The sequence below is a fragment of the Pristiophorus japonicus genome, unplaced genomic scaffold, assembly GCF_044704955.1.
Source record: "Pristiophorus japonicus isolate sPriJap1 unplaced genomic scaffold, sPriJap1.hap1 HAP1_SCAFFOLD_428, whole genome shotgun sequence".
In the NCBI taxonomy this organism is placed as follows: domain Eukaryota; kingdom Metazoa; phylum Chordata; class Chondrichthyes; family Pristiophoridae; genus Pristiophorus; species Pristiophorus japonicus.
Window position 1 is genome coordinate 527,501 of NW_027254179.1, and position 27,842 is coordinate 555,342.

General features: G+C 53.6%; 1 protein-coding gene across 1 annotated transcript; it reads left to right on the top strand.

Annotated features, from left to right (window-relative positions):
- Nucleotides 1-4,027: 4,027 nt before the first annotated feature.
- On the top strand, nucleotides 4,028-27,842 carry LOC139251263 (sialic acid-binding Ig-like lectin 15; the record flags this gene model as incomplete). Its single annotated transcript, XM_070873232.1, has 5 exons — nucleotides 4,028-4,139; nucleotides 8,462-8,755; nucleotides 9,900-10,190; nucleotides 12,982-13,347; nucleotides 27,561-27,842. Coding segments are annotated over exons 1-5 (1,294 nt in total), but the record flags the coding sequence as incomplete, so codon positions are not given.

Genomic DNA, 27,842 nt, shown 5'->3' on the forward strand with positions numbered 1-27,842 from the left:
TTAAAGGGGAGAGTGGGATTAGACTGGGTGGGATATTAAAGGGGGGAGTGAGAGGGAGAGTGGGATTAGACTGGGTGGGATATTAAAGGGGAGAGTGGGATTAGACTGGGTGGGATATTAAAGGGGAGAGTGGGATTAGACTGGGTGGGATATTAAAGGGGAGAGTGGGATTAGACTGGGTGGGATATTAAAGGGGGGAGTGAGGGGAGAGTGGGATTAGACTGGGTGGGATATTAAAGGGGGGAGTGAGGGGAGAGTGGGATTAGACTGGGTGGGATATTAAAGGGGGGAGTGAGAGGGAGAGTGGGATTAGACTGGGTGGGATATTAAAGGGGAGAGTGGGATTAGACTGGGTGGGATATTAAAGGGGGGAGTGAGAGGGAGAGTGGGATTAGACTGGGTGGGATATTAAAGGGGAGAGTGGGATTAGACTGGGTGGGATATTAAAGGGGAGAGTGGGATTAGACTGGGTGGGATATTAAAGGGGAGAGTGGGATTAGACTGGGTGGGATATTAAAGGGGGGAGTGGGATTAGACTGGGTGGGATATTAAAGGGGGGAGTGAGGGGGAGAGTGGGATTAGACTGGGTGGGATATTAAAGGGGAGAGTGGGATTAGACTGGGTGGGATATTAAAGGGGGGAGTGAGAGGGAGAGTGGGATTAGACTGGGTGAGATATTAAAGGGGGGAGTGAGGGGGAGAGTGGGATTAGACTGGGTGGGATATTAAAGGGGGGAGTGAGGGGAGAGTGGGATTAGACTGGGTGGGATATTAAAGGGGAGAGTACGGGGGAGAGTGGGATTAGACTGGGTGGGATATTAAAGGGCGGAGTGAGGGGGAGGGTGGGATTAGACTGGGTGGGATATTAAAGGGGAGAGTGGGATTAGACTGGGTGGGATATTAAAGGGGGGAGTGAGAGGGAGAGTGGGATTAGACTGGGTGAGATATTAAAGGGGAGAGTGGGATTAGACTGGGTGGGATATTAAAGGGGAGAGTGGGATTAGACTGGGTGGGATATTAAAGGGGGGAGTGAGGGGAGAGTGGGATTAGACTGGGTGGGATATTAAAGGGGAGAGTGGGATTAGACTGGGTGGGATATTAAAGGGGGAGTGAGGGGGAGGGTGGGATTAGACTGGGTGGGATATTAAAGGGGAGAGTGGGATTAGACTGGGTGGGATATTAAAGGGGAGAGTGGGATTAGACTGGGTGGGATATTAAAGGGGGGAGTGAGGGGAGAGTGGGATTAGACTGGGTGGGATATTAAAGGGGCGAGTGAGGGGGAGAGTGAGATTAGACTGGGTGGGATATTAAAGGGGCGAGTGAGGGGAGAGGGGGATTAGACTGAGTGGGATATTAAAGGGGGGAGTGAGGGGAGAGTGGGATTAGACTGGGTGGGATATTAAAGGGGCGAGTGAGGGGGAGAGTGAGATTAGACTGGGTGGGATATTAAAGGGGGGAGTGAGGGGGAGAGTGGGATTAGACTGGGTGGGATATTAAAGGGGGGAGTGAGGGGAGAGTGGGATTAGACTGGGTGGGATATTAAAGGGGGGAGTGAGGGGGAGAGTGGGATTAGACTGGGTGGGATATTAAAGGGGAGAGTGAGGGGAGAGTGGGATTAGACTGGGTGGGATATTAAAGGGGAGAGTGAGGGGAGAGTGGGATTAGACTGGGTGGGATATTAAAGGGGAGAGTGAGGGGAGAGTGGGATTAGACTGGGTGGGATATTAAAGGGGAGAGTGAGGGGAGAGTGGGATTAGACTGGGTGGGATATTAAAGGGGGGAGTGAGGGGAGAGTGGGATTAGACTGGGTGGGATATTAAAGGGGGGAGTGCGGGGGAGAGTGGGATTAGACTGGGTGGGATATTAAAGGGGGGAGTGAGGGGGAGAGTGGGATTAGACTGGGTGGGATATTAAAGGGGGGAGTGCGGGGGAGAGTGGGATTAGACTGGGTGGGATATTAAAGGGGGGAGTGAGGGGGAGAGTGGGATTAGACTGGATGGGATATTAAAGGGAGGAGTGAGGGGAGAGGGGGATTCGAAGGGTCACAATTAAGACTCGATGGGCTGAATGGCCTGGTTTTATGCTGAAACGTTCGATGAATCTATTCGCCCAGCCATTGTACGAGAGAAGGAATTATTAAATGTAAAATTGTTGGTGATTATACTAATCACACGGCCCGTAATTGGTGCAATTCGAACAGGGGAGCTTCAAATTACATGTCCCCTCCCCCAGCAAAGATCGCCTATTTCCCCCTCGGTAACATCGCCTGTCTCCAACCCAACACCAGCTCATCCGCTGCTGAAACCTTCGTCCCTGCCTTTGTTACCTCCAGACACCCGACTACTCCTAGCCGGCCTCCCACATTCTCCTCTCCGTAACCATCAGCTCATCCAAACCCCGCTGCCCCGTGTCCTAACTTGCACCCAGTCCCACTCACCCATCACCCCCTGTGCTCACTGCCCCGTGTCCTAACTCGCACCCAGTCCCACTCACCCATCACCCCCTGTGCTCACTGCCCCGTGTCCTAACTCACACCCAGTCCCACTCACCCATCAACCCCTGTGTCCCGTGTCCTAACTCACACCCAGTCCCACTCACCCATCACCCCCTGTGCTCACTGCCCCGTGTCCTAACTCACACCCAGTCCCACTCACCCATCACCCGCTGTGCTCACTGCCCCCGTGTCCTAACTCGCACCCAGTCCCGCTCACCCATCACCCCCTGTGCTCACTGCCCCGTGTCCTAACTCGCACCCAGTCCCACTCACCCATCACCCCCTGTGCTCACTGACCCCGTGTCCTAACTCGCACCCAGTCCCACTCACCCATCACCCCCTGTGCTCACTGACCCCGTGTCCTAACTCGCACCCAGTCCCACTCACCCATCACCCCCTGTGCTCACTGCCCCGTGTCCTAACTCACACCCAGTCCTGCTCACCCATCACCCCCTGTGCTCACTGACCCCGTGTCCTAACTCACACCGAGTCCCGCTCACCCATCACCCCCTGAGACATTGGCTCCCGGTCCGGCAATGCCTCAATTTCAAAATTCTCATCCTTGCTTTTAATTCACTCTAAGGCCACCTTACTCCCTATCCCTGTAACCTCCTCCAGACCCTCCACCCCTCCCTATCCCTGCAACCTCCTCCAGCCCCTCCATCTCTCCCTATCTCTGTCACCTCCTCCAGCCCTGACACCCCTCCCTATCTCTGTAACCTCCTCCAACCCCTACACTCCTCCCTATCTCTGTCACCTCCTCCAGCCCCTCCACCCCTCCCTATCCCTGCAACCTCCTCCAGCCCCTCCATCCCTCCCTATCTCTGTAACCTCCTCCAGCCCCGACACCACTCCCTATCTCTGTAACCTCCTCCAGCCCCTACACTCCTCGTTATCTCTGTAACCTCCTCCAGCCCCTACACCCCTCCCTATCTTTGTAACCCCCTCCAGCCCCTACAACCCTCCCAGAACTCTGCGCCCCTCCAATTCTGCCCTCTTGCCCATCCCCCGATTCCCATCGCTCCACCATCGGTGGCCGTGCCTTCAGCTGCCTGGGCCCCAAGCTCTGGAACTCCCTCCCTAAACCTCTCCACCCCTCTCTCTCCTCCTCCTCCTCCTTCAAGGCGCTCCTTAAAAACCGATATCATTGACCCAGCATTTGGTCGCCTGTCCCCAATATCTCCTCACGTGGCTTGGGGTCAAACCCTTTGGCCGATTTACGCTGCTGTGAAGCGCCTTGGGACATTGTTACTACATTGTAGGCGCTGTCTAAATGCAAGTTGTTTTTGTGTATCTAGACGTTCTTGGCTACAGATGGAGTGTGGAGACTCCCAGCTCCATAACCGGGGCAGAAGGTTCCTGTGTAGTCATCCCTTGCACCTACAACTACCCGGGTAATTCGCCCCTCAAAACCAGGATGTGGTTACAGGGAGACAAGACAGATGGGACCCTCGTGATCAACTCCAGGGGCAATTCAGACACACACTACCAAAACCGCACTCACTTCCTCAACACGATCAAAGGGGATTGTACCTTAAAGCTCAATAACCTGAAGAGGGGAGATGAGGGAACATATTACTTTCGAATGGAGCTTAATGACAAGCGTAAATATTCAGAACCAAATGGCGTCACGATAAGTATTTCTGGTAAGTCTTGTATCTACTTGTTGTACTGTGCACAGTTCTGGTCTCCATATACCTGGGTTAGACCACACTGGGAGCACCGTGCACAGTTCTGGTCTCCATATACCTGGGTTAGACCACACTTGGAGCACCGTGCACAGTTCTGGTCTCCATATACCTGGGTTAGACCACACTTGGAGCACTGTGTACAGTTCTGGTCTCCATATACCTCGGTTAGACCACACTTGGAGCACCGTGCACAGTTCTGGTCTCCATATACCTGGGTTAGACCACACTTGGAGCACTGTGCACAGTTCTGGTCTCCATATACCTGAGTTAGACCACACTTGGAGCACCGTGCACAGTTCTGGTCTCCATATACCTGGGTTAGACCACACTTGGAGAACTGTGCACAGTTCTGGTCTCCATATACCTGGGTTAGACCACACTTGGAGCACCGTGCACAGTTCTGGTCTCCATATACCTGGGTTAGTCCATACTGGGAGCACCGTGCACAGTTCTGGTCTCCATATACCTGGGTTAGACCACACTTGGAGCACTGTGCACAGTTCTGGTCTCCATATACCTGGGTTAGACCACACTTGGAGCACCGTGCACAGTTCTGGTCTCCATATACCTGGGTTAGTCCACACTGAGAGCACTGTGCACAGTTCTGGTCTCCATATACCTGGGTTAGACCACACTTGGAGCACCGTGCACAGTTCTGGTCTCCATATACCTGGGTTAGTCCATACTGGGAGCACTGTGCACAGTTCTGGTCTCCATATACCTGGGTTAGTCCACACTGGGAGCACTGTGCACAGTTCTGATCTCCATATACCTCGTTTAGACCACACTTGGAGCACCGTGCACAGTTCTGGTCTCCATATACCTGGGTTAGACCACACTTGGAGCACCGTGCACAGTTCTGGTCTCCATATACCTGGGTTAGTCCATACTGGGAGCACCGTGCACAGTTCTGGTCTCCATATACCTCGTTTAGACCACACTTGGAGCACCGTGCACAGTTCTGGTCTCCATATACCTGGGTTAGACCACACTTGGAGCACCGTGCACAGTTCTGGTCTCCATATACTTGGGTTAGTCCATACTGGGAGCACTGTGCACAGTTCTGGTCTCCATATACCTGGGTTAGTCCATACTGGGAGCACTGTGCACAGTTCTGGTCGCTGCATTATAAAAGAGATATAGAGGCACTGGAGAAGATACAAAACAGATTTACAAGTACGATCCCAGAACTGGGAGGTTATAACTATCAGGAAAGGCTGGGGCTCATTTCTCTAGAGAAGAGAAGGCTGAGGGGTGAGCTGATGGAGGTGTTTAAGATTCTGAAGGGGTTCGATAGGGTAGACGTAGAGAAGATGTCGGAGTACTGTGCACAATATTGGTCTCCTTATCCAAGGAAAGATATACTTGCTTTGGAGGTGGTACAATGGAGGTTCACCAGATTGATTCCTGGGATGAGCGGCTTGTATTGCAAGGAGAGATTGATAGATTGGGCCTATAATCCCTGGAGTTTAGAAGAATGGGGGGCTTGACAGGGTAGATGCAGGGAGGGTGTTTCCCCCCCGGGCTGGGGAGTCTCGAACCAGGGGTCACACAGTCTCAGGATGAGGGGTCGGCCATTGAGGACTGAGATGAGGAGGAATTTCTTCACTCGGAGGGGGGGTGAATCTTTGGAATTCTCTGCCCCAGAGGGCTGTGGAGGCTCAGTCGTTGAGTATATTCAAGGCTGAGATCAATAGATTTTTGGACTCTGGGGGAATCGAGGGATCGGGCGGGAAAGTGGAGTTGGTCAAAGATCAGCCGTGATCTCATTGAATGGCGGAGCAGGCTCGAGGGGCCCAATGGCCGACTCCTGCTCCTAACTTAGAAACATAGAAAATAGGAGCAGTGGTCGGCCATTCGGCCCCTCGAGCCTGCACCGCCATTCAATGAGATCATGGCTGATCCTCTATCTCAACACCATATTCCCACTTTCTACCCATATCCCTTGATACCTTTAGTGTCTAGAAATCTATCTATCTCCCTCTTAAATATATTCAGTGACGTGGCCTCCACAGCCTCCTGTGGTAGAGAATTCCACAGGTTCACCACCCTCTGAGTGAGAACGTTTCTCCTCATCTCGCTCCTAAATTTCCTACCCCGTATCCTGAGACTGTGTGACCCCTTGTTCCAGACTTCCCAGCCCCGGGGAAACATCCTCCCCACATCCAGTCTGTCCAACCCCGTCAGAATTTTATACCTTTCAATGAGATCCCCTCTCATTCTTCTAAACCCCAGTGAATACAGGCCCAGTCAACCCAATCTCTCCTCATACCGACAGTCCTGTCATCCCAGGAATCAGTCTGGTGAACCTTCGCTGCACTCCCTCTATGGCAAGTATATCCTTCCTTAGGTAAGGAGACCAAAACTGTACACAATACTCCAGGTGTGGTCTCACCAAGGCCCTGTATAACTGGAGTAAGACATCCTTACTCCTGTACTCAAACCCTCTTGCAATGAAGGCCAACATACCATTGGCCTTCCGAACTGCTTGCTGCCCCGGCATGTTTGCTTTCAGTGACTGGTGTACAAGGACACCCAGGTCCCTCTGTACATCCACACTTCCCAAGCTATCACCATTTCAATAATACTTTGTCCTTATGTTTTTCTGACCAAAGTGGATAACGTCACAATTATCCACGTTAAACTGCATCTGCCATGTGTTTGCCCACTCACTCAACTGATCTAAATCGCCTTGCGGCATCTTTACATCCTCCTCACAACTCACAATCCCACCGAGCTTTGTGTCGTCGGCAAACTTGGAAATATTACATTTGGTTCCCTCATCCAAATAATTTCATCGTCATCATCGGCAGACCCTCGGAATCGAGGAAGACTTGCCTCCACTCTTAACATGAGTCCTGAGGTGGCTGAACAGTCCAATACGGGAACCACAGTCTCTGTCACAGGTGGGACAGATAGACGTTGAGGGAAGGGGAGGGTGGGACAGATAGACGTTGAGGGAAGGGGAGGGTGGGACAGATAGACGTTGAGGGAAGGGGAGGGTGGGACTGGTTTGCCGCACGCTCCTTCCGCTGCCTGCGCTTGGTTTCTGCACGCTTTCGGCGACGAGACTCGAGGTGCTCAGCGCCCTCCCGGATGCACTTCCTCCACTTAGGGCGGACTGGTCTTTGGGCCCAGGGACTCCCAGGTGTCGGTGGGGATGTTGCACTTTATCAGGGAGGCTTTGAGAGTGATCCCTTGTAACGTTTCCTCTGCCCACCTTTGGCCCGTTTGCCCGTGAAGGAGTTCCGAGTAGAGCGCTCGCTTTGGGGAGTCTCGTGTCTGGGGACATGCGGACAATGTGGCCCTGCCCAGCGGAGCTGGTCGAGTGTGGTCAGTGCTTCGATGCAGGGGATGTTGGCCTGGTCAAGGACGCTAACGTTGGTGCGTCTGTCCTCCCAGGGGATTTGCAGGATCTTGCGGAGACAGCGTTGGTGGTATTTCTCCAGCGACTGGAGGTGTCTACTGTACATGGTCCATGTCTCTGAGCCACACAGGAGGGCGGGTATCACTACAGCCCTGTAGACTGTGAGCTTGCGGAGACATCGTTGTCCACCAGCCTGTCCTCATCGCACAGCAATGCCCCCCAGTCATCAAGATCCACAGCCCGGCCCTGGACAACGTGGACCATTTCCCATACCTCGGGAGCCTCCTATCAACAAGAGCAGGCATCGATGGCGAGATCCAACACCGCCTCCAGTGCGCCAGTGCAGCCTTCGGCCGCCTGAGGATAAGAGTGTTTGAAGACCAGGCCCTCAAATCCACCAGCGAGCTCATGGTCTACAGGGCTGTAGTGATACCCGCCCTCCTGTATGGCCCAGAGATATGGACCATGTACAGTAGGTACCTCACCCCCAGCTCATGGTCTACAGGGCTGTAGTGATACCCGCCCTCCTGTATGGCCCAGAGACATGGACCATGTACAGTAGACACCTCACCCCCAGCTCATGGTCTACAGGGCTGTAGTGATACCCGCCCTCCTGTATGGCCCAGAGACATGGACCATGTACAGTAGACACCTCGAGTCGCTGGTGAAATACCACCAACGCTGTCTCCGCAAGATCCTACAAATATAAGGATATGGTGATGGGGTGCGATGGAGAGGGGAGGGAGGGAGCTGGTGTGGAACATTAACCCCGACACGGAGCGGTGGGTCCCAGGGGCCTGTGTCTGCGCTGTACGCTCGATGTTACTCTCGGATGGAGCTGGCTTTGTTCCATGTACACACAATGTACGTGTTAAATAACATTGCATCTCGCTCAACTCTTTCTCCAAAGATGTGCCCCGTTTTACAATCGCATCGTCGCCTGAGGAGATCAGAGACGGACTTGAAGTGACGTTAACTTGCTCGGTGCAATACTCGTGCCCTGGGCTGCTCGGGTGGTCCGGTTCTGAAGCCTTAAACAGGTCCTCGTCGTCAGAAGTTGCTGGCTCTGCCGAAAACGGATGGTATAGCTCCGTTATGTTGACCTTTGTCGCATCCTACAAGGACCACGGGAGGACACTGAGCTGCGGGAGTCTCTCAGAACAACAGGAATCGCACAGCAAACGCTTCACCTTGAATGTGAACTGTAAGTGAAGCCAAGCTCGACCGATCCTGCTTTCAATGGAGTGTCAGCACTCCGAGCCGGGACCTAACACGTTACAGGTTGGCTCCCTCGCCTCAGTGCTCACCCTCGACTCCGAGTCACGAGGTCCTGGGTCCCAGCCCCCATTCCAGAGACTCCAGCCCCGTAATCCAGGCCCAAGCTCCCCCCGGGGCAGTACAGAGGGAGTGCCGCACTGTCGGAGGGGCAGTACTGAGGGAGCCCCGCACTGTCGGAGGGGCAGTACTGAGGGAGCCCCGCACTGTCGGAGGGGCAGTACTGCGGGAGTGCCGCACTGTCGGAGGGGCAGTACTGAGGGAGCCCCGCACTGTCGGAGGGGCAGTACTGAGGGAGTGCCGCACTGTCGGAGGGGCAGTACTGAGGGAGCTCCGCACTGTCAGAGGGGCAGTACTGAGGGAGTGCCGCACTGTCGGAGGGTCAGTACTGAGGGAGTGCCGCACTGTCGGAGGGGCAGTACTGAGGGAGCGCCGCACTGTCAGAGGGGCAGTACTGAGGGAGTGCCGCACTGTCGGAGGGACAGTACTGAGGGAGCGCCGCACTGTCGGTGGGACAGTACTGAGGGAGCGCCGCACTGTCGGAGGGTCAGTACTGAGGGAGTGCCGCACTGTCGGAGGGGCAGTACTGAGGGAGTGCCGCACTGTCGGAGGGGCTGTACTGAGGGAGTGCCGCACTGTCGGAGGGTCAATACTGAGGGAGCCCCGCACTGTTGGAGGGGCAGTACTGAGGGAGCGCCGCACTGTCGGAGGGGCAGTACTGAGGGAGCGCCGCACTGTCGGAGGGGCAGTACTGAGGGAGCGCCTCACTGTCGGAGGGGCAGTACTGAGGGAGCGCCGCATTGTCGGAGGGGCAGTACTGAGGGAGCTCCGCGCTGTCAGAGGGGCAGTACTGAGGGAGCGCCGCACTGTCAGAGGGGTAGTACTGAGGGAGCGCCGCACTGTCGGAGGGGCAGTACTGAGGGAGCGCCGCACTGTCGGAGGGGCAGTACTGAGGGAGTGCCTCACTGTCGGAGGGGCAGTACTGAGGCCAGATGACTTTATTCTCTCTGCGTTCTGCGATCTTAGGCTGACAGTAACATGTTGTTGTGATTCTGTGACTTTCCGTTATTCAGATGCCCCGAAGGTGGTTTACATTACCTCCTCTCCCACTGCACCAATCCGTGCTCGGGTTCCAGTGACGTTAAAGTGTGGAGTCTTGAGCAGTAACCCTCCAGTGACACAGTACAGATGGATTAGGTACCATCGATCATATGCTGGAGGCCTACTGAGCAGCACGGACCTTTCTTACAACCGAGAAGAAACACTCTGGATCCATTCAGTTCCTCCCTATTCTTTCTACAAGTGCAAAGCAATGAATGCGGTTGGAACGACCTCCTCTGATACAATCGCCCTGGAAATATTAAGTAAGTATCCAGGCTTTATTCATCTTCCTCCCTCCGTAACCATCAGCTCATCCAAAACCCCGCTGTCCCCGTGTCCTAACTCGCACCGAGTCCCGCTCACCCATCACCCCCTGTGCTCACTGACCCGTGTCCTAACTCGCACCCAGTCCCACTCACCCATCACCCCCTGTGCTCACTGCCCCGTGTCCTAACTCGCACCCAGTCCCACTCACCCATCACCCCCTGTGCTCACTGCCCCGTGTCCTAACTCGCACCCACTCCCACTCACCCATCACCCCCTGTGCTCACTGACCCCGTGTCCTAACTCGCACCGAGTCCCACTCACCCATCACCCGCTGTGCTCACTGCCCCGTGTCCTAACTCACACCCAGTCCCACTCACCCATCACCCCCTGTGCTCACTGCCCCGTGTCCTAACTCGCACCGAGTCCCACTCACCCATCACCCCCTGTGCTCACTGCCCAGTGTCCTAACTCACACCCTGTCCCACTCACCCATCACCCCCTGTGCTCACTGCCCCGTGTCCTAACTCGCACCGAGTCCCACTCACCCATCACCCCCTGTGCTCACTGCCCCGTGTCCTAACTCACACCCAGTCCCGCTCACCCATCACCCCCTGTGCTCACTGACCCGTGTCCTAACTCGCACCCAGTCCCGCTCACCCATCACCCCCTGTGCTCACTGCCCCGTGTCCAAACTCACACCCAGTCCTGCTCACCCATCACCCCCTGTGCTCACTGCCCCGTGTCCTAACTCGCACCCAGTCCCGCTCACCCATCACCCCCTGTGCTCACTGCCCCGTGTCCTAACTCGCACCCAGTCCCGCTCATCCATCACCCCCTGTGCTCACCGCACCCGTGTCCTAACTCGCACCCAGTCCCACTCACCCATCACCCCCTGTGCTCACCACACCCGTGTCCTAACTCACACCGAGTCCCGCTCACCCATCACCCCCTGTGCTCACTGACCCGTGTCCTAACTCGCACCGAGTCCCACTCACCCATCACCCCCCATGTGCTCACTGCCCCCGTGTCCTAACTCACACCCAGTCCCACTCATCCATCACCCCCTGTGCTCACTGACCCGTGTCCTAACTCGCACCGAGTCCCGCTCACCCATCAACCCCTGTGCTCACTGCCCCCGTGTCCTAACTCGCACCGAGTCCCACTCACCCATCACCCCCTGTACTCACTGCCACGTGTCCTAACTCACCCAGAGTCCCACTCACCCATCACCCACTGTGCTCACTGCCCCGTGTCCTAACTCGCACCGAGTCCCGCTCACCCATCACCCCCTGTGCTCACTGCCCCGTGTCCTAACTCACACCCAGTCCCACTCACCCATCACCCCCTGCGCTCACTGACCCTGTGTCCTAACTCGCACCGAGTCCCGCTCACCCATCATCCCCTGTGCTCACTGACCCCGTGTCCTAACTCACACCCAGTCCCGCTCACCCATCACCCCCTGTGCTCACTGCCCCGTGTCCTAACTCGCACCCAGTCCCACTCACCCATCACCCCCTGTGCTCACTGACCTTCATTGGCTCCCGGTCCGGCAACACCTCGATTTCAAAATTCTCATCCTTGTTTTCAAATCCCTCCATGGCCTCCTCACCCCTCCATATCTCTGTAACCCCCTCCAGCCCCTACACCCCTCCCTATCTCTGTAACCCCCTCCAGCCCCTACACCCCTCCCTATCTCTGTCACCTTCTCCAGCCCCTACACCCCTCCCTATCTCCGTAACCTCCTCCAGCCCCTACACCCCTCCCTATCTCTGTAACCTCCTCCAGCCCCTACACCCCTCCCTATCTCTGTAATCCCCTCCAGCCTCCACATCCCCTCCCTATCTCTGTAACCCCCTCCAGCCCCTACACCCCTCCCTATCTCTGTAACCTCCTCCGGCCCCTATACCACTCGTTATCTCTGTGACCTCCTCCAGCCCCTACACCCCTCCCTATCGCTGTAACCCCCTCCAGACCCTACACCCCTCCCTATCTCTGTAACCTCCTCCAGCCCCTACACCCCTCCCTATCTCTGTAACCCCCTCCAGCCCCTACACCCCTCCCTATCTCTGTAACCCCCTCCAGCCCCTACACCCCTCCCTATCTCTGTAACCCCCTCCAGCCCCTACACCCCTCCCTATCTCTGTAACCCCCTCCAGCCCCTACACCCCTCCCTATCTCTGTAACCCCCTCCAGCCCCTACACCCCTCCCTATCTCTGTAACCCCCTCCAGCCCCTACACCCCTCCCTATCTCTGTAACCTCCTTCAGCCCCACAACCTCCCCGAGATGTCTGCGCTCCCCTAATTCTGCCCTCCTGACCATCCCTGATTATAATCGCTCCACCATCGGTGGCCATGCCTTCTGTTGCCTGGCCCCAAGCTCTGGAACTCCCTCCCGGAACCTCTGCGCCTCTCGACCTCTCTGAATTTTAGAGCTCCCCCTAGTGGACTACTATTGCCCCTAGTGGACTACTGTGGTACTGCAACTCCTGATGTACCGAATAAAGGAGCATGTGTCAAGGTCACATGCCAAGTTCCCGTTGCACCATCTTGTCTAATTGTGTGTTAGTGATGTCGGAAAGAACATATCGACTCTCGTTCCTCCTTCTCAACGCTCCTTAAAACTGACCGCTTTGACCAAGGTCTTAGTCACCTGCGCTAATTTCTACGTATGTGGCTCAGTGTCAAAAATTTTATCTCCCTCCGTTAAAGGCCGACAGACATCCAAATTCTTGCTGTGTGTTTCTCAGAGATGGTACTGGCCCTCACACTGACCTTGTGTGTTCCAGGTGACAACCAATGGGGAGTTTGGGCTCCTTTAGCGCTGAAGGCCTTGGAAGGCTCATGTGTGACCATACCGTGCCTATTCCGCACGAAGGGAGACTCGAACACTGACCCTCACACTGGAGCCCGCAAATCCATTGGGATTTGGCTGAAGAACGATAATTATGACGGAGATCAAGTGTACCACACCCATGAAGGCAGCAACACCGATTTTACCGGACGGGTAGAGTTCCTTGGAAGTATGGGCAGCGGGAATTGCTCCTTGAGGATCAAGAATTTGAAATCGACAGACAGCGGGAGATATTATTTCCGAATGGAAATAGCCGGACACAAATGGTCGGGGAAAACCGGGGTCAAACTGATGGTATCTGGTGAGCTTATGAATGAAATTCTGCCCAGCTATCAGCTATTCCGTGCCAGCGGTGCCTCAAAGGGTTCAGTGTTCTCTCTCTCTGTCTCACCTCCAAATCAGAAGGTCAAGGGTTCGAGGCCCGACTCCAGAGACGCGAGCCCCGTAACCCTGGCCGACTGTCGGAGGGGCAGTACTGAGGGAGTGCCGCACTGTCGGAGGGGCAGTACTGAGGGAGCGCCGCACTGTCGGAGGGGCAGTACTGAGGGAGCGCCGCACTGTCGGAGGGGCAGTACTGAGGGAGTGCAGCCCTGTCAGAGGGGCGGTACTGAGGGAGCGCCGCACTGTCGGAGGGGCGGTACTGAGGGAGCGACGCACTGTCGGAGGGGCAGTACTGAGGGAGTGCCGCACTGTCGGAGGGGCAGTACTGAGGGAGCGCCGCACTGTCGGAGGGGCAGTACTGAGGGAGTGCCGCACTGTCGGAGGGGCGGTACTGAGGGAGTGCCGCACTGTCGGAGGGGCAGTACTGAGGGAGTGCCGCACTGTCGGAGGGGCGGTACTGAGGGAGTGCCGCACTGTCGGAGGGGCAGTACTGAGGGAGCGCCGCACTGTCGGAGGGGCGGTACTGAGGGAGTGCCGCACTGTCGGAGGGGCAGTACTGAGGGAGCGCCGCACTGTCGGAGGGGCAGTACTGAGGGAGTGCCGCACTGTCGGAGGGGCGGTACTGAGGGAGTGCCGCACTGTCGGAGGGGCAGTACTGAGGGAGCGCCGCACTGTCGGAGGGGCAGTACTGAGGGAGTGCCGCACTGTCGGAGGGGCAGTACTGAGGGAGCGCCGCACTGTCGGAGGGGCAGTACTGAGGGAGCGCCGCACTGTCGGAGGGGCAGTACTGAGGGAGCGCCGCACTGTCGGAGGGGCAGTACTGAGGGAGCGCCGCACTGTCGGAGGGGCAGTACTGAGGGAGTGCCGCACTGTCGGAGGGTCAGTACTGAGGGAGCGCTGCACCGTCGGAGGGGCAGTACTGAGGGAACGCCGCACTGTCGGAGGGGCAGTACTGAGGGAGTGCCGCACTGTCGGAGGGGCAGTACTGAGGGAGCAGCGCACTGTCGGAGGGGCAGTATGAGGCAGCGCCGCACTGTCGGAGGGTCAGTACTGAGGGAGCGCCGCACTGTCGGAGGGGCAGTACTGAGGGAGCACCGCACTGTTGGAGGGGCAGTACTGAGCGAGCACCGCACTGTCGGAGGGGCAGTACTGAGGGAGAGCCGCACTGTCGGAGGGGCAGTACTGAGGGAGTGCCGCACTGTCGGAGGGGCAGTACTGAGGGAGAGCCGCACTGTCGGAGGGGCAATACTGAGGGAGTGCCGCACCGTCGGAGGGGCAGTACTGAGGGAACGCCGCACTGTCGGAGGGGCAGTACTGAGGGAGTGCCGCACTGTCGGAGGGGCAGTACTGAGGGAACGCCGCACTGTCGGAGGGGCAGTACTGAGGGAGTGCCGCACTGTCGGAGGGGCAGTACTGAGGGAACGCCGCACTGTCGGAGGGGCAGTACTGAGGGAGTGCCGCACTGTCGGAGGGGCAGTACTGAGGGAGTGCCGCACTGTCGGAGGCGCAGTACTGAGGGAGTGCCGCACTGTCGGAGGGGCAGTACTGAGGGAGTGCCGCACTGTCGGAGGGGCAGTACTGAGGGAACGCCGCACTGTCGGAGGGGCAGTACTGAGGGAGCGCCGCTCTGTCGGAGGGGCGGTACTGAGGGAGTGCCGCACTGTCGGAGGGGCGGTACTGAGGGAGTGCCGCACTGTTGGAGGCGCAGTACTGAGGGAGCGCCGAGCTGTCGCAGAGGCAGTACTGTGGGAGCACCGCACTGTCGGAGGGGCAGTACTGAGGGAGCGCCGCACTGTCGGAGGGGCAGTACTGAGGACTGAGGGAGCGCCGCACTGTCGGAGGGGCAGTACTGAGGGAGGTGCCGTCTTTTGGATGGGACATTAAACCGAGGCTCCTTCTGCCCTCTCAGGCGGATGTAAAAGGTCCCATGGCCACTATTGTGGAGAAGAGCAGGGGGAGTTCTCCCCGGTGTCCTGGGAAAATAGGAATGGGCAATAAATGCCGGTCTTGCCAGTGATGCCCTCATCCTGAAAATGAATCGTAAAAATAACAACAAAATTCTTGCCGCTTCTTCTAAATAAAGGAGACTCGGAAGGTATGAGGGCAGAGTTGGCCAAAGTGGATTAAAGTGTCGGACGGTTGAAGAACAGTGGTGTACATTTAAGGAGATATTTCACAACTCTCAAGAAAAATATATTCCAGTGATGAGGAACGGGTGTAAGAGAAAAGATAGCCATCCGTGGCTAACTTAAGAAATAAAGACATTAAAAACAAGGGCACACAAAGTGGGAGGGCAGAAGATTGGGAAGTGTTTAAAAGCCAGCAAAGAACGACTAAAAAAATTATTAAGAAAGGGAAGATAGACTATGAAAGTAAACTAGCACAAAATATAAAAACAGATAGCAAGAGTTTCTATAGGTATATAAAAAGGAAAAGAGTGGCTAATTTAAATGTTGGTCCCTTGGAGGACCAGACCAGGGAATTAGTAATGGGGAACATGGAGATGGCAGAAACTCTGAACAAATATTTTGTATCAGTCTTTACGGTAGAGGACACTAACAATATTCCAACAGTGGATAGTCAAGGGGCTATAGGGGGGGAGGAACTTAACACAATCACATTCACTGAGGAGGTGGTACTTGTTGTGTATGGTGAAAGAGTCAGACTGAACACTGTGAGCTCAAAGTCGAGTGTGACAATCTTTTATTGCAGGTCTCCGGAGAGCCTCTCCAACCTGTGAGGCCTCCTTAAATACCTGTGCTGCTAAGGGATTATGGGATCCCTTGGGACTCCAGGGGGTGAGCCCTCTGGTGGCTGGGGGAGGTGGGACCAGTACAAACCGGACGGTCTGCACCTGGGCAGGACCGGAACCAATGTCCTAGGGGGAGTGTTTGCTAGTGCTGTTGGGGAGGATTTAAACTAATATGGCAGGGGGATGGGAACCAATGCAGGGAGACAGGGAAACAAAATGGAGACAGAAGCAAAAGACAGAAAGGCGATGAGTAAAAGTGGAGGGCAGAGAAACCCAAGGCAAAGAACAAAAAGGGCCACTGTACAGCAAAATTCTAAAAGGACAAAGGGTGTTAAAAAAACAAGCCTGAAGGCTTTGTGTCTTAATGCAAGGAGTATCCGCAATACGGTGGATGAATTAACTGTGCAAATAGATGTTGACAAATATGATGTGATTGGGATTACGGAGACGTGACTCCAGGATGATCAGGGCTGGGAACTCAACATCCAGGGGTATTCAACATTCAGGAAAGATAGAATAAAAGGAAAAGGAGGTGGGGTAGCATTGCTGGTTAAAGAGGAGATTAATGCAATAGTTAGGAAGGACATTAGCTTGGATGATGTGGAATCTATATGGGTAGAGCTGCAGAACACCAAAGGGCAAAAAACGTTAGTGGGAGTTGTGTACAGACCTCCAAACAGTAGTAGTGATGTTGGGGAGGGTATCAAACAGGAAATTAGGGGTGCATGCAATAAAGGTGCAGCAGTTATAATGGGTGACTTTAATATGCCTATAGATTGGGCTAACCAAACTGGAAGCAATACGGTGGAGGAGGATTTCCTGGAGTGCATAAGGGATGGTTTTTTAGACCAATATGTCGAGGAACCAACTAGGGGGGAGGCCATCTTAGACTGGGTGTTGTGTAATGAGAGAGGATTAATTAGCAATCTCATTGTGCGAGGCTCCTAGGGGAAGAGTGACCATAATATGGTGGAATTCTGCATTAGGATGGAGAATGAAACAGTTAATTCAGAGACCATGGTCCAGAACTTAAAGAAGGGTAACTTTGAAGGTGTGAGGCGTGAATTGGCTAGGATAGATTGGCGAATGATACTTAAGGGGTTGACTGTGGATGGGCAATGGCAGACATTTAGAGACCGCATGGATGAACTACAACAATTGTACATTCCTGTCTGGCGTAAAAATAAAAAAGGGAAGTTGGCTCAACCGTAGCTATCAAGGGAAATCAGGGATAGTATTAAAGCCAAGGAAGTGGCATACAAATTGGCCAGAAATAGCAGCGAACCCGGGGACTGGGAGAAATTTAGAACTCAGCAGAGGAGGACAAAGGGTTTGATCAGGGCAGGGAAAATAGAGTACGAGAAGAAGCTTGCAGGGAACATTAAGACGGATTGCAAAAGTTTCTACAGGTATGTAAAGAGAAAAAGGTTAGTAAAGACAAACGTAGGTCCCCTGCAGTCAGAATCAGGGGAAGTCATAACGGGGAACAAAGAAATGGCAGACCAATTGAACAAATACTTTGGTTCGGTATTCACTGAGGAGGACACAAACAACCTTCCGGATATAAAAGGGGTCGGAGGGTCTAGTAAGGAGGAGGAACTGAGGGAAATCCTTATTAGTCGGGAAATTGTGTTGGGGAAATTGATGGGATTGAAGGCCGATAAATCCCCAGGGCCTGATGGACTGCATCCCAGAGTACTTAAGGAGGTGGCCTTGGAAATAGCGGATGCATTGACAGTCATTTTCCAACATTCCATTGACTCTGGATCAGTTCCTATGGAGTGGAGGGTAGCCAATGTAACCCCACTTTTTAAAAAAGGAGGGAGAGAGAAAACGGAATTATAGACCGGTCAGCCTGACCTCAGTAGTGGGTAAAATGATGGAATCAATTATTAAGGATGTCATAGCAGTGCATTTGGAAAGAGGTGACATGATAGGTCCAAGTCAGCATGGATTTGTGAAAGGGAGATCATGCTTGACAAATCTTCTGGAATTTTTTGAGGATGTTTCCAGCAGAGTGGACAAGGGAGAACCAGTTGATGTGGTGTATTTGGACTTTCAGAAGGCTTTCCACAAGGTCCCACACAAGAGATTAATGTGCAAAGTTAAAGCACATGGGATTGGGGGTAGTGTGCTGACATGGATTGAGAACTGGTTGGCAGACAGGAAGCAAAGAGTAGGAGTAAATGGGTACTTTTCAGAATGGCAGGCAGTGACTAGTGGGGTGCCGCAAGGTTCTGTGCTGGGGCCCCAGCTGTATACACTGTACATTAATGATTTAGACGAGGGGATTAAATGTCGTATCTCCAAATTTGCGGATGACACTAAGTTGGGTGGCAGTGTGAGCTGCGAGGAGGATGCTATTAGGCTGCAGAGTGACTTGGATAGGTTAGGCGAGTGAGCAAATGCATGGCAGATGAAGTATAATGTGGATAAATGTGAGGTTATCCACTTTGGTGGTAAAAACAGAGAGACAGACTATTATCTGAATGGTGACAGATTAGGAAAAGGGGAGGTGCAACGAGACCTGGGTGTCATGGTACATCAGTCATTGAAGGTTGGCATGCAGGTACAGCAGGCGGTTAAGAAAGCAAATGGCATGTTGGCCTTCATAGCGAGAGGATTTGAGTACAGAGGCAGGGAGGTGTTGCTACAGTTGTACAGGGCCTTGGTGAGACCACACCTGGAGTATTGTGTACAGTTTTGGTCTCCTAACTTGAGGAAGGACATTCTTGCTATTGAGGGAGTGCAGCGAAGATTCACCAGACTGATTCCCGGGATGGTGGGACTGACCTATCAAGAAAGACTGGATCAACTGGGCCTGTATTCACTGGAGTTCAGAAGAATGAGAGGGGACCTCATAGAAACGTTTAAAATTCTGACGGGTTTAGACAGGTTAGATGCAGGAAGAATGTTCCCAATGTTGGGGAAGTCCAGAACCAGGGGTCACAGTCTAAGGATCAGGGGTAAGCCATTTAGGACCGAGATGAGGAGAAACTTCTTCACCCAGAGAGTGGAGAACCTGTGGAATTCTCTACCACAGAAAGTTGTTGAGGCCAATTCACTAAATATATTCAAAAGGGAGTTAGATGTAGTCCTTACTACTCGGGGGATCAAGGGGTATGGTGAGAAAGCAGGAATGAGGTACTGAAGGAATGATCAGCCATGATCATATTGAATGGTGGTGCAGCTCAAAGGGCCGAATGGCCTACTCCTGCACCTATTGTCTATGTTTCTATGTTTCAGAGATAAATCCCCTGGACCTGATGGCTTGCATCCTCGGGTCTTGAGAAGTAGAGGCAGGGATAGTGGAGGCATTGGTTGTAATCTACCAAAATTCCCTGGATTCAGGGGAGGTCCCAGCAGATTGGAAAACTGCAAATGTAATGCCCCTATTTAAAAAAGGAGGCAGACAAAAAGCAGGAAACTACAGACCAGTTAGCCTAACATCTGTGGTTGGGAAAATGTTGGAGTCCATTATTAAAGAAGCAGTAGCAGGACATTTGGAAAAGCAAAATTCGGTCAGGCAGAGTCAGCATGGATTTATGAAGGGGAAGTCATGTTTGACAAATTTGCTGGAGTTCTTTGAGGATGTAATGAACAGGATGGATAAAGGGGAACCAGTGGATGTGGTGTATTTGGATTTCCAGAAGGCATTCGATAAGTTGCCACATAAAAGTTTACTGCACAAGATAAAAGTTCACGGGGTTGGGAGTAATATATTTGCATGGATAGAGGATTGACGCTGTCAGAGTTTCAATAAGATCACCTCTCATTCTTCTGAATTCCAATGAGTAGAGGCCCAACCTCCTCAACCTTTCCTCATAAGTCAACCCCCTCATCCCCGGAATCAACCGAGTGAACCTTCTCCGAACTGCCTCCAAAGCAAGTATATCCTTTCGTAAATATGGAAACCAAAACTGCACGCAGTACTCCAGGTGTGGCCTCACCAATACCCTGTATAACTGTAGCAGGACTTCCCTGCTTTTACACTCCATCCCCTTTGCAATAAAGGCCAAGATACCATTGGCCTTCCTGATCACTTGCTGTACCTGCATACTAACCTTTTGTGTTTCATGCACAAGTAACCCCCAGGTCCCGCTGTACTGCGGCACTTTGCAATCTTTCTCCATTTAAATAATAACTTGCTCTTTCATTTTTCCAACCAAAGTGGATAACCTCACATTTTCGCACATTATACTCCATCTGCCAAATTGTTACCCACTCACTTAGCCTGTCTGTGTCCCTTTGCAGATTTTTTGTGTCCTCCTCACACATTGCTTTTCCTCCCATCTTTGTACCATCAGCAAACTTGGCTACGTTACACTCAGTCCCTTCTTCCAAATCACTAATATCGATTGTAAATAGTTGGGGTCCCAGCACTGATCCCTGTGGCACCCCACTAGTTACCGTTTGCCAACCTGAAAATGACCCATTTATCCCAACTCTCTGTTCTCTGTTCGTTAGCCAATCCTCTATCCATGTTAATATATTACCCTCAACCCCGTGAGCTTTTATCTTGTGCAGTAACCTTTTATGTGGCAACTTATCGAATGCCTTCTGGAAATCCAAATACACCACATCCACTGGTTTGCCCTCATCCACCCGGCTCGTTACATCTTCAAAGAACTCCAGAAAATTTGTCAAACGTGATTTCCCTTTCATAAATCCATGCTGACTCTGCCGGACTGTATTAAGATTTTCTAAATGTCCCACTACTCTGTCTTCTTTGGCGGTCCTTCGAAACGAGGAAGACTTGCTTCTACGCCAAAAAGAGATGAGTTCACAGGTGTTTCGATGAAGGAGCTGATATTCCAGATCCCGAACTACATCCTGAAGGGTGGAAGATGCCTGTGGGTGGATTGTTTTAACGTGGGGTGACCGTTGTACACCAGCCACCACACGGGGCTTGACAGAGCTGGGTCTTGGTCCAGGGGCAAGGGTTAACCAGGACGGCTGGAGACCAGCTCTGCTGCACGGACCCCAGTGCTCACAACATATCGCACAGTGTGGGCTGGGCCCTGGGCCCCTGGGCCCTCGCCTCTCCTGGGCCGACAGTGAGGTCCATCTGAACATCAGGTGTAAGTACTTGCCCCAGAATATTCGCAACCTTTGGGGTCATATCTGACCCTGAAATGGGCTTCCGGCCACATATCCACAGCGTAACTAAACCCGCCTGTTTCCCCCTCCATAACATCGCCCGTCTCCGCCCCCGGCCTCGCTCATCCACTGCCAAAACCCTCATCCCTGCCTCCGTTACCTCCAGACTTGACCATTCCAACGCACTCCAGGCCGGCCTCCCACATTCTCCCCGACGTAAACTAGAGGTGATCCAAAACTCGGCTGCCCCCGTGTCCTAACTCGCCCCGAGTCCCGCTCACCCATCACCCCCTGTGCTCACTGCCCCGTGTCCCAACTCGCCCCGAGTCCCGCTCACCCATCACCCCCTGTGCTCACTGTCCCCGTGTCCTAACTCACACCCAGTCCCACTCACCCATCACCCCCTGTGCTCACTGCCCCGTGTCCTAACTCACATCCAGTCCCACTCACCCATCACCCCCTGTGCTCACTGACCCCGTGTCCTAACTCACCCCGAGTCCCACTCACCCATCACCCCCTGTGCTCACTGCCCCGTGTCCTAACTCACCCCGAGTCCCACTCACCCATCACCCCCTGTGCTCACTGACCCCGTGTCCTAACTCACCCCGAGTCCCACTCACCCATCACCCCCTGTGCTCACTGCCCCGTGTCCTAACTCACACCCAGTCCCGCTCACCCATCACCCCCTGTGCTCACTGACACGTGTCCTAACTCGCACCCAGTCCCGCTCACGCTTCACCCCCTGTGCTCACTGACCCGTGTCCTAACTCACACCCAGTTCCACTCACCCATCACCCCCTGTGCTCACTGACCCCGTGTCCTAACTCACCCCGAGTCCCACTCACCCATCACCCCCTGTGCTCGCCGACCCGTGTCCTAACTCGCACCGAGTCCCACTCACCCATCACCCCCTGTGCTCACTGCCCCGTGTCCTAACTCACACCCAGTCCCACTCACCCATCACCCCCTGTGCTCACTGACCCTGTGGCCTAACTCACACCCAGTCCCACTCACCCTTCACCCCCTGTGCTCACTGACCCGTATCCTAACTCACACCCAGTCCAGCTCACCCATCACCCCCTGTGCTCACTGCCCCGTGTCCTAACTCACACCCAGTCCAGCTCACCCATCACCCCCTGTGCTCACTGACCCTGTGGCCTAACTCACACCCAGTCCCACTCACCCTTCACCCCCTGTGCTCACTGACCCGTATCCTAACTCACACCCAGTCCCACTCACCCATCACCCCCTGTGCTCACTGCCCCCGTGTCCTAACTCACACCCAGTCCCACTCACCCATCACCCCCTGTGCTCACTGTCCCCGTGTCCTAACTCGCACCCAGTCCCACTCACCCATCACCCCCTGTGCTCACTGCTCCATGTCCTAACTCACACCCAGTCCCACTCACCCATCACCCCCTGTGCTCACTGTCCCCGTGTCCTAACTCGCACCCAGTCCCACTCACCCATCATCCCCTGTGCTCACTGACCCCGTGTCCTAACTCACACCCAGTCCCACTCACCCATCACCCCCTGTGCTCACTGACCCCATGTCCTAACTCACACCCAGTCCCACTCACCCATCACCCCCTGTGCTCACTGCCCCGTGTCCTAACTCACACCCAGTCCCACTCACCCATCACCCCCTGTGCTCACTGACCCCGTGTCCTAACTCACACCCAGTCCCACTCACCCATCACCCCCTGTGCTCACTGCCCCGTATCCTAACTCACACCCAGTCCCACTCACCCATCACCCCCTGTGCTCACTGTCCCGTGTCCTAACTCACACCGAGTCCCGCTCACCCATCACCCCCTGTGCTCACTGTCCCGTGTCCTAACTCACACCCAGTCCCACTCACCCATCACCCCCTGTGCTCACTGACCCCGTGTCCTAACTCACACCCAGTCCCACTCACCCATCACCCCCTGTGCTCACTGCCCCGTGTCCTAACTCACACCCAGTCCCGCTCACCCATCACCCCCTGTGCTCACTGCCCCCGTGTCCTAACTCGCACCGAGTCCCACTCACCCATCACCCCCTGTCCTCACTGCCCCCGTGTCCTAACTCACACCGAGTCCCACTCACCCATCACCCCCTGTGCTCACTGCCCCGTGTCCTAACTCACACCCAGTCCCACTCACCCATCACCCGCTGTGCTCACTGCCCCAGTGTCCTAACTCACACCCAGTCCCACTCACCCATCACCCGCTGTGCTCACTGCCCCGTGTCCTAACTCACACCCAGTCCCACTCACCCATCACCCGCTGTGCTCGCCGACCTACATTGGTTCCCAGTCCGGCAATGCCTCGATTTCAAAATTCTCATCCTTGTTTACAAATCCCTCCATGGCCCTACATCCCTCCCTATCTCTGTAACCCCCTCCAGCCCCTACACCCCTCCCTATCTCTGTAACCCCCTCCAGCCCCTACACCCCTCCCTATCTCTATAACCACCTCCAGCCCCTACACCCCTCCCTATCTCTGTAACCTCCTCCAGCCCCTACACCCCTCCCTATCTCTGTAACCTCCTCCAGCCCCTACACCCTCCCTATCTCTGTAACCTCCTGCAGCCCCTACAACCCTCCCAGATCTCTGCGCTCCTCCAATTCTGCCCTGTTGCCCATCCCCCCAATTTCCATCGCTCCACCATCGGTGGCCGTGCCTTCAGCTGCCTGGGCCCCAAGCTCTGGAATTCATAGAAACATAGAAACAAAGACAATAGGTGCAGGAGTAGGCCATTTGGCCCTTCGAGCCTGCACCGCCATTCAATATGATCACGGCTGATCATTCCCTCAGTACCCCATTCCTGCTTTCTCTCCATACCCCTTGATCCCTTTGGCCTTAAGGGCCACATTTAACTCCATTTTGAATATATCTAACGAACTGGCCCCAACAACTTTCTGTGGTAGAGAATTCCACAGGTTCACAATTCTCTGAGTGAAGAAGTTTCTCCTCATCTCGGTCCTAAATGGCTTACCCCTTATCCTTAGACTGTTTCCCCTGGTTCTGGACTTCCCCAACATCGGGAACATTCTTCCCGCATCTAACCTGTCCAGTCTTTCAGAATTTTATATATTTCTATGAGATCCCCTCTCATTCTTCTAAACTCCAGTGAATACAAGCCTAGTCAATCCAGTCTTTCTTCATATGACAGTCCTGCCATCCCGGGAATCAGTCTGGTGAACCTTCGCTGCAATCCCTCAACAGCAAGAATGTCCTTCCTCAAGTTAGGAGACCAAAACTGTACACAATACTCCAGGTGTGACCTCACCAAGGCCCTGTACAACTGTAGCAACACCTCCCTGCCCCTGTACTCAAATCCCCTCGCTATGAAGGCCAACATGCCATTTGCTTTCTTAACCGCCTGCTGTACCTGCATGCCAACCTTCAATGACTGATGTACCATGACACCCAGGTCTCGTTGCACCTCCCCTTTTCCTAATCTGTCACCGTCAGATAATATTCTGTCTTCCTGTTTTTGCCACCAAAGTGGATAACCTCACATTTATCCACATTATACTGCATCTGCTATGCATTTGCCCACTCACCTCACCTGTCCAAGACACCCTGCAGCCTCCTCACAGCTCACAGCTCCCTCCCTAAACCTCTCCACCTCTCTCTCCTCATTTAAGACGCTCCTTAAAACCGACCTCTTTGACCCAGCTTTTGGTCACCTGTCCCTAATTTCTCCTCATGCGGCTCGGTGTCAAATAGTTAATCTCGTAATACTCCCGTGATGCATCTTGGGATGGCTCACCACGTTACAGGCACTATATAAATACAAGTTTTTGTTGTTGCCGTCTATGAAGTGTAAAGTCGAGAAGCTCGACACCATCCAGGACAAAGCAGCCGCTCAATGGGCCACGCTCCCCACCACCTCCAACACTCACTCCCTCCACCACCTCCAACACTCACTCCCTCCACCACCTCCAACACTCACTCCCTCCACCACCTCCAACACTCACTCCCTCCACCACCTCCAACACTCACTCCCCTCCACCACCGGCGCACCGTGGCTGCAGTGTGCACCGGCTACAAGATGCACCGCGGCAACTCGCCAAGGCTTCTTCGGCAGCACCTCCCAAACCCGCCGCCTCTACCCGGTGGTGGAGGGAATGGGTGAACCCAAATAGCAACCCACAAATGCTCGGGAGCCAAGGGGCGAGTGAGCAAGAGGAATGAAAGCAATTGATCATTAAGAAAATAGCGCTGGAGAAAGTAATGGGACTGAAGGCCGATAAATCCCCAGGGCCTGATGATCTGCCTCCCAGAGCACTAAAAGAGGTAGCCATGGATATAGTCGATGCATTGGCTGTCATCTTCCAAAATTCTATCGATTATGGAACAGTTCCTGCAGATTGTAGGGTGGCCAATGTTTAAAAAAGGAGCGAGAGAGAAAATGGGGAACTACAGACCGGTTAGCCTGACATCAGTAGTGGGGAAAATGCTAGAGTCTATTATAAAGGATGTGATAACGGCACACTTAGATAATATCAACGGGATTAGACAAAGTCATCATGGATTTATGAAAGGAAAATCATGTTTGACAACCCTACTGGAGTTTTTGAGGATGTATCTGATAGAGTAGATAAGGGAGAACCAGTGGATGTAGTGTATCTGGATTTTCAGAAGGCCTTTGATAAAGTCCCACATAAGAGGTTAGTGTGAAAAATTAAAGCACATAGGATTGGGGGTAATGTACTGGGATGGACTGAAAATTGGTTAACTGACAGGAAACAGAGAGTAGGAATAAACGGGTCTTTTTCGGGGTGGTGGGCAGTGACTAGTGGGGTGCCACAGGGATCAGTGCTGGGACCCCAGCTATTCACAATATAGATAAATGATTTGGATGAGGGAACCAAATGTAATATTTCCAAGTTTGCCGACGACACAAAGCTCGGTGGGATTGTGAGTTGTGAGGAGGATGCAAAATGCTGCAAGGCGATTTAGATAGTATTGGGGGGAAACCCCGAGGTAGCAATAAATCTACTCCGAGACTACCTTAGAGAGTTTGAAAACACACACAGTTTATTACGTACAAGGATCCAGGGGAGCTGTAGAGGCTAGAACTCAATTTGGGATTATAAAAAATGAGTATTTGAAGCCATAAACCGCAAAGTTCACACGTCACTGCTTATTCATCTGTCATTGCAAAAAAAGGTCCACTCAACAATTCTTTTCTCGTCTTACTTCCTCATCTTCGGCCAATGTCTTGTGGTATCGGTTTCTTTCTTGCTCATCGTCTTGTGACCTTTTCGCAATTGCTGATCTCATTCTGTCATTAATTACATAAATATAAGCACAGCAATTTTGCACTGCTGTGAGTAACCCTTCAGATCGGTTGAGTGAGTGGGCAAACACATGGCAGATGCAGTTTAACGTGGATAAATGTGACGTTATCCACTTTGGTAGGAACAACATAAGGACAAAGTATTATTGAAAGGGTGATGGCTTGGGAAGTGTGGATGTACAGAGGGACCTGGGTGTCCCTTGTACACCAGTCACTGAAAGCAAACATGCCGGGGCAGCAAGCAGTTAGGAAGGCCAATGGTATGTTGGCCTTCATTGCGAGAGGGTTTGAGTACAGGAGCAAGGAGGTCTTACTCCAGTTATACAGGGCCTTGGTGAGACCACACCTGGAGTATTGTGTACAGTTTTGGTCTCCTTACCTAAGGAAGGATATACTTGCCATAGAGGGAGTGCAGCGAAGGTTCACCAGACTGATTCCTGGGATGGCAGGACTGTCGGTATGAGGAGAGATTGGGTCGACTGGGCCTGTATTCACTGGGGTTTAGAAGAATGAGAGGGGATCTCATTGAAAGGTATAAAATTCTGACGGGGTTGGACAGACTGGATGTGGGGAGGATGTTTCCCCAGGGGCTGGGAAGTCTAGAACAAGGGGTCTCACAGTCTCAGGATACGGGGTAGAACATTTCGGAGCGAGATGAGGAGAAACGTTCTCACTCAGAGGGTGGTGAACCTGTGGAATTCTCTACCACAGGAGGCTGTGGAGGCCAACGTCACTGAATATATTTAAGAGGGAGATAGATAGATTTCTAGACACAAAAGGCATCAAGGGGTATGGGGAGAAAGGGGGAATATGGTGTTGAGAGAGAGAATCAGCAATGATCATATTGAATGGTGCAGGTTCGAGGGGCCGAATGGCCTACTCCTGCTCCTATTCTCGGTGTTTCTATGGTGTCGAGCTTCCCGAGTGCAGTTTGAGCTGAATGGATTCTTCCTGCGCCGTTGTGTCTAACACATTCTGTCCATTTCCAGACCGCCCGAGAAACACCAGCGTCTCTCTGGAAGCAAGCAGGAGTGATGAGGTTCGCAGAATGAAGGAAGGAGACTCGGTCACCATGACCTGCCGTGTCCTGAGCAGTAACCCCGCGGTCAACGGTTACCGCTGGTACAAGGATGGCAAGGCCACACATGGCCGGGGTCAGACTCTGCGGTTTCAAGCAATCTCTTACGAAGACTTCGGAGAATACCACTGCATTGCTTCCAATGAAATAGGGAGCGGCAGTCCATCCGAGACCCTCACTGTGATGGGCCAGT